Source organism: Macadamia integrifolia, chromosome 10 (genome assembly GCF_013358625.1).
Source record: "Macadamia integrifolia cultivar HAES 741 chromosome 10, SCU_Mint_v3, whole genome shotgun sequence".
Lineage (NCBI taxonomy): Eukaryota > Viridiplantae > Streptophyta > Magnoliopsida > Proteales > Proteaceae > Macadamia > Macadamia integrifolia.
Genome location: NC_056566.1, coordinates 21,078,619 through 21,085,929, shown reverse-complemented (window position 1 = coordinate 21,085,929; position 7,311 = coordinate 21,078,619). Strand labels below are relative to the sequence as shown.

Genomic DNA, 7,311 nt, shown 5'->3' with positions numbered 1-7,311 from the left:
AAAAAAAAAAAAAATCTTATGTAGAAAATAGACTTAAAAGCATGTAAAAGAAAAATGAAAATCGTAAGAAATAATCACATAATGAATACCACGATTTATGTGGTTTGTAAATATTGTCTACGTCTAGGGTGAGATGAGAGTCTGCTTCACTATCAAAGCAGAATTTGGTTAAAATAGAGAATCTAATGCAGGAAATTTACCTAAGACTTGTACATTCTATAAAATTTTGAGAAATGATGCAAGCTTATCCCATAAAAGAGTGCAGCATTTGCCTGTGAAATCCGATTCTCTAGTTCTTTCCAAGCTTGCATCACATCATTAGATATGCAAGATAACTTTTTTTTTTTGCTAGACGAGATTGATAGCTAGATCTTTAGAGAATGGGAGATCGAAATTCAAGGCAATACTATGTCATTGCATCTTTCCCACGCAAAAGATTTGATCTGTGACATTCGATCTAGCAATTTCCCATTATACGCTGTTCAACTTAAGGTGAATATCGAGCTGTTGGTGCGAAGCCCCAGCTGTATGGTACAAAACGATCTGATTGGATGCGAGCAGATGGATCCGATTTGAGAGAGTATGTATATGTTATGATGGAGTGAAAGTATGTGAGATTTAGGATTTTTCAAGTTAGAGTTTTTAGCTGAGGGTTTTTTGGCACGAGTTTGGGTGTTATTCAAATCTTTATTGTAATCTTTTTCCATCATATAGTGAATCATATTATTCTTTGCCCGAGGATATAGCACATCGTGTGGATGTATGAACTTCATTAAATCTTTATGGCATCTTGATGAGTCTATTAGTTTTCTTCATTTTTGTTGGTGCTTATTGTGATGAATATTATAGAAAAAAAAATATTAAAAATAGGGAAAGAAGAATGTATATATATACACAACAGACAGTTTTTTTTTTTGTTTTGAAGTACTAATTTTTTACTATTTTATCCTATAAAGATACAAATAATCAATCTAGATCGATTAGGAATCAATTAGGAGTTGAGAATCGATTCCAACCGATATCAATTCAATATGACCGATACAAAATCGATACTTGAAACCATGATTATAAGAGCAGAACCCGACAAACTCAAAATTAAGCTGAGAAGAAGGACAGGTTAGACTCACTAGAAAATATATTTTCTCATATTTCAGATACAGTAGTAAAGGACAAAGCATGTTTGAAGGATAAGTTAGACCCACTAGAAATTTATCCAAAGCAAAAAATCTTTGACCAAAAGAGAAACATAGAGCACCTGTTTTTCTGTTCTTTCCTTGCTCCCAAAGCCAGAACAATTAAAGGTTAGTTATGAGCTGAGAGGAGCTGAACATGCAGATCCCCCTTTGGTGGGTCCCCTACTAATAAGAGTGAATAACGTGAGTTCCACTCCACAACTTTTGGAGAGGACCCACTTTCGACAAAATCCAAATCAAACCCTTTGTTGTGGGGACAAACTGATACAACAAAATGATGATCAGATCAACCCACAGTGCCGAAAACTATATACTCAATTGATAATGGCGAAAGTTAAGGAAGGAACAAGTCCTTTAAAGCTCCTTATAAATAGCTAGTACAAACCTTTTCATTCAATAATCTCAAACATTTTACATTGTTTGGGTCTTTGTGTGTGGCAGCATGAGTGAGAGAGCTTGTGATAAAACCATGGATCCTAAGCTTTACGAGGCTGCAAGAAAGGGTGATACTAACCTACTACGCCAAATCCCTGATTTAGATCAGCAAGCAATGAGACTCACATTGAACACAGCCCTTCATATTGCTGTGAGGTATGGGCAATATAACTTTGTGCAAGAGCTCAGCAGCAAGTATCCATCGCTCCTTACACAGGCAAACTCCGAGGGCGACACGCCACTGCACATCGCGGCGTGGACTGGAAATGAAGTTATAGCTAGATTACTCATCTCAAAATTAAGTGCTGATATTGAAAGTGCAGGTGTAGCTGAGAAGCTGAGATTGAGAAATAAGTATGAGTACATGCCCTTGCATGAGGCCATTCGAAACCATAATCTTGAAGTCGCAAAGTTGCTGATTGAAGCCGACCCTGGTTGGTCATGTTACGACAACGATGCCGACGAGTCTTTGATATACTTGGCTGCTCGAACGGGAAACAAAGATATGGTAAAGCTGATCGTAGAGCAGCCGGCAGCTTATGGTGGCCCTAAAGGGGAGAAAGCCTTGTATGTGGCTGCGGCCAGGAAAGATTTTGGTATCTTCAATCCTGCCTTTCTTTTCTTTTATTTCTGTGCATGGGTCCTACGTGAAAGAAAATATAATGTGATTAGCCTAATGTGAAGATTTATACGTAATTCGAGGAATTTGGATCAGGTTCACGTACGAGAATAATCTCGTATATTTCTAGTCGATAGATTTAGAATCTATTAAATGAAGAGAGAGAGATTTCAAATCCACAGACCAGGGATGTATGAGATTGTTCTCCTATGTGTACCTCATCCATCCTCTAAACAGAGAAAATGATCCTCTCTAATTAATTGGGCGTCCAATTAGTGATCCAACATCTGGGAGGACATGGGGATACAAGCCATGTATTGGGATGCATTTTTAGGATCCGCCTGGCCTTTGGATCACTGATTGTGCACCCAATTAATTGAAGAGGAGCCGAATCTGATGCTTGAGTACGAGTTTGGATAAAATCTGAACACGAGCTCAAATGGTGCTTGATACACATATGGAATGCACCCAATCTCACTCTTCTCACAATAAGTCTTTTCATTGAGTGAATTCCATTATGTGTCTATCAAGCATTCTTGTACGAGGACATGATCCATCCTCCTTGAGCACACTCTCCATAATGCTTAGTTTTTTGGAATAAGTTTTACTCAAACCCTAACAGAGTTTGGTTTAAGTTCTCGTACGAGAATCATTCTTGTGCGGTCTAATCCACAGAGATGAAATCCACTACAGGGTTTTTCCTTGGTGGATTCCATCTATGTGGATCAATTCCGTAAGAGAATGATTCTCGTACGAGGACCTAATCTGCTATCATCCCTACAGGGGTTGAGGCATGTTCTGTTCTCTCATGTATTCTTTGAATGTGTCAGAAATTGTGGAAGCACTTTCAGAGAAGAAAATAGAACTGATAAAAGGGGCAGACGAAAATGGGAAAACTCCTCTCCACTATGCAGCAGAATATGGGAACTATAAGATAGTAGAGAAGTTGATATCCAAATACCCATGCAGTGCCATTACATTGGACGAAAATGGTCAATCCCCACTTCACATTGCAGCAAGTAAATCCTACCGGAAAGTAGTTGCAGAGCTAATTAAACATTGCCCAGAATGTATGGAGCAGCTGAGCCGCCAGAAAGGAAAGTCCATTCTTCATTTTGCAGTGGAGAGTGGAAGTTTAAGAACGGTGATCTATGTTGTGGAGATATTGGGTCTCCAAAGATTGATAAACCAGCCAGACATGGATGGAAATACCCCTTTCCATCTAGCTGCCAAACTCACTTCTTCCAGGACATTTTTCTATTTCGTATTCGATTCGATGCAAGATCAAAAGGCAGTTAACAAGGACCAACAGACTGCTTTTCATATTCATGACAGCCAGAGGTTGAAGTCGGTATATTCTGCTGTATGTTACCAACAAACCCTTTGTTATCGTTCTTTTGTTCAATTATTTTGTTGCCATTAAGGAGATGATGCCCAAGTACTTATAAGTCTCCACATCGGGTTATCCATTTTTATTGTGGGGTTATTACTTCCATCATCCATGTAGAACTCCAACAATTAATCTCCACTTCCACATGGGAGTCCGAGGTCTTCCCTTCTCCCCTCTTCATAAAGCCCTTGATTTTCTCTGATTTCATCCTCGAAAGCACATCGGGTCCCATGCCCTGGCCCTACCGCATCACTTAAATTCATCTAGTCAAAGTAACTAAGAACTCAAAATTGAATTGAACTAATGATATTGATTATTGAATCATCAGAACTACTTAATTGATATCTTGTTTTTACTTCCTATGAGGTCTTTGTCAATCCATACAACTCTAATTTTTTAATATTGTTTTTTTTGTCATTCGGTCCTTCCAAACTTTGGTTTTATTACCACTTGTTAGAGACTTGGGTAGCACTCATCCTCTATCCAATTTTGGTTTTTCAATTTCAGTCAGTCTTTAACGGTCACTACTGTTGGTTTTGATTTTGTACCCTTTTCCAACAACCCAAATCCAAATCCAAATCCAAATCCAAATCTACCAAGTAGGGGTTTGGTCCGGTTCGATTTTCTATCAATTTCAGTCTGTTCAACCGATTTGGATTGGCTTTTGACACCCCTAATGAAGAGAGAACCTCTTAATCCATAGGACCTTACCCTCTGATTGGACTGAGAAATGGTATTTTAGACCATCAACAATAGGGAGAGAGAGAGAGATTGTGAATCAAATCTATGGTATGATAGACTGCTAGGAGGATTATTTCTAATGATCTCATATACGTATATGTAATTATGTATGTACCTTGACCTTGCAGATGTCGAACATGTGGGTCAAATTTTTAAGACTACCGAATTGGGCAGAATGGTTGAAGGAGCTTGGGAATGAAGATGAAGGCCAAGGTAGTCAATTGATTAACTCATACCAGAGCATGGCCAGCACTCTTGGAACAATAGCAACTCTCATTACCACAGTGACTTTTGCAGCTGCTTTACAAGTACCTGGTGGGTTCTCAAATCAAGGAGTGGCTGCACTCCAAGAAGATCCATTCTTCACAGATTTTCTCATAATTGATGTCATAGCTCTGACCCTCTCCTTAACATCTGTGTTTCTCATCCTCTTTGGTACTTACTTTGAAAACAAAGTTTTTATCGTTTTTATGGAGATTGCAAGAGTCTTGACCATCTTGTCATTCCTAGCAACTGGGCTGGCATTCAATAGTGGTGTGTCTGTAATACTCTCACCTGGTAGTGATCTCCAATTTCTCATATTTGGAGTTGCCCAATGGTGCCCATATTTGCTTGCAATAATTGGGTTTCCTGTATTTGTTTTCCCTGTAATGATGCCTCATGTTCTATATGTTTACCAATCAACGCCCCTTTGGCTTAGAAGATGGGTGTTTTCTTCTAAATATACTCAATATATTATTTTTGGTCTTTGGTAATCAATGGCCAGCAGCCCGTTCCTCTTCATGTTCTCGGCGGCTGGAATCCCCCTGCTTCCCTCCGATTGCGCCGGATAGCTTCTGCTTTTCTGCATCGACTGATGGTGTTTCTCTTTTATATCTTTTGTTCATGTATCCTGGGACCATGTTAGAGAGGCTCATATCATATCCTTGTTCAATGAGCCTCTTTTCTCTTTGTCTCGTTTTCTGTGGTCTCAGTTATCACATCTGTAGATTGTTCATTGTAATAGCAATCAGATTTTATTTTATTTTATTATTATTATTATTATTATTTTGCTTAAGGCCAGCAAGAGTTTATTAAAAAACTAATGAATGAAATATAGAGAAACCCAATTGAGCAAAAAAAAAAAAAAAAAAGAGATCTCCTTTCCACTTTCGACATTGCCATCGACAGAAAAAAAAAAAATTGGATTAAGATAATCAGTTCCTAATATCTTATTCTACCTTCGGCATTGCCATCAGCAGAGAAGAAGGCTAAGAAAACTAGCCAATTTAAAGCAAAAGTTCAAAAATCACTTGAATCTGTATCTTGGTCTCTCTGTGGCATCCCATTCAATGTCATTGATTGTGAATCTCAGTACCTTATTCCATATAGTTGATGTTTTAATTTGATGCAGCTACATGCTTTGCAAGCCTGTCTGATACTATATTGATCTCTCTAAAACAGTGGTGAATGCTCCAATGAATATCGTTCAAAATTCGTTTATGACAAAAAGAGAAAGAAAAAAAAGAGAAGGTAATCAATGACTTCTATATAGCTAGCTAGCTTTAAGGAATAATTAATCTTTTTAAGGAATTAGATGTTAATTTGTAATTCTTTGTGCAAAAGTAGAAATTCATTCTATCTTCTCTTTTAATTACATGAATTATAGATTGTGTATGTGAATAAAACTGATAACTGTTCATGTGACTCCTACACCTTGATGCAAGAAATTGAGATGTAATCTTGAAGGCCCCTTTCAAATTGGGTCACATCAAATTGGACAAGCAGTTGGGTCATTTTGATTGTTGAATAACTATTGAATCAAGCCACATGAAATTTAATTGCCGAAAATTCAGTTGTGAACCAATATTAATGAGGAATTTTTTTTTTTAGGGAGAAAGGAGAACGCTACCTGATCACATGGCCTTTTACTAGTGCGGGGGAAAATGTTGATTGAGATTGACAATCACTAGTCTCGGCATCTGATACTTATCTTCAAATCCTTACTACAAGGTACCGATGCACAATAACTGTTTTCTTCATACTTTTATTGTGGTTTTTGGTATGGGGCAATATACAATGGGAAGATTTGAGAATAGAATCTCAGGATTGCCACCCCGTTTGCCTGACTCAATCAGCTTCAAGGTTTTGAAATTCAGGATCGATCTCAACTGATATCAATATGGATTCGATTAGTATCGATCAAAATCGGATTGATTTATCTTTGTTTTTTAGAGATTAATATTTTGGACCATTTTACCCTTTTATCAGTCAATTAATATTTTGGACCATTTTACCCTTTTATCAGTCAATCAATATTAGGGATCAGTCTTGGCCAATACCAATTTGCATATTTGATCCAAGTGTTCCTAAGCAATCTGATCCAATTTTTAAAACCATGATCAGATTAGTTAGCATGACCGTTTTAGGGAATAACATTTTCATTTATCATGTTTGCGATAGAGTATCTATCTATCAGTGTTTTTTTGTTTTTTTAATGTTAGACTAGTCCCTATGACTACAACTAATTTTTCTTTTTCTTTTCTTAAATTAATTTCACTTCAATTCACTTTATTTTGATCAACTGAAGGCTGAAGCTATGGGTCAGGTCTCTTTAGAAAGGATATATCTTTTAACAGTTTTCCAACCTGATTGTCTCATTTATGAGCATATTTTGCTTCTTGTTTTGTCCTTTCGTCATCTTTATAGAATTTTATAGATCCTTTTCCTTTATTGCCATGTGCTTTTTACATATCTTGATTAGGAAGAGAATAACAAATAAATTCTTAATCAATTCTTTTTACCCAAGAAAAAAGCAAGAGAGGAATTGTAGAATAAGTTTCATTCATAACCTTTTGGGTTTTGCTTACATTAGTCATGGTTAAGTTCATGACGTATGCACTTAATGTTGGAACGATTAGGGTAGTATAGTAATTTTAGCCTCACCAAAAAAA

General features: G+C 37.0%; 1 protein-coding gene across 1 annotated transcript; it reads left to right on the top strand.

Moving 5' to 3' along the window:
• The first annotated feature begins 1,463 nt into the window (after positions 1-1,463).
• LOC122091254 (protein ACCELERATED CELL DEATH 6-like) lies at positions 1,464-5,427 on the top strand. Its single transcript, XM_042661120.1, has 3 exons — positions 1,464-2,224; positions 3,078-3,610; positions 4,507-5,427. Exons 1-3 carry the CDS (start codon positions 1,636-1,638, stop codon positions 5,131-5,133), a joined length of 1,749 nt encoding a protein of 582 aa, XP_042517054.1. The 5' UTR covers positions 1,464-1,635; the 3' UTR covers positions 5,134-5,427.
• The last annotated feature ends 1,884 nt before the right edge of the window (positions 5,428-7,311 follow it).

Coding starts and splice junctions, on each gene's coding strand:
- LOC122091254 (XM_042661120.1), top strand. CDS start 1,636: ATGAGTGAGAGAGCTTGTGATAAAACCATGGATCCTAAGCTTTACGAG. Junction 2,225..3,077: donor TGCGGCCAGGAAAGATTTTG/GTATCTTCAATC, acceptor TGAATGTGTCAG/AAATTGTGGAAGCACTTTCA. Junction 3,611..4,506: donor TGAAGTCGGTATATTCTGCT/GTATGTTACCAA, acceptor TTGACCTTGCAG/ATGTCGAACATGTGGGTCAA.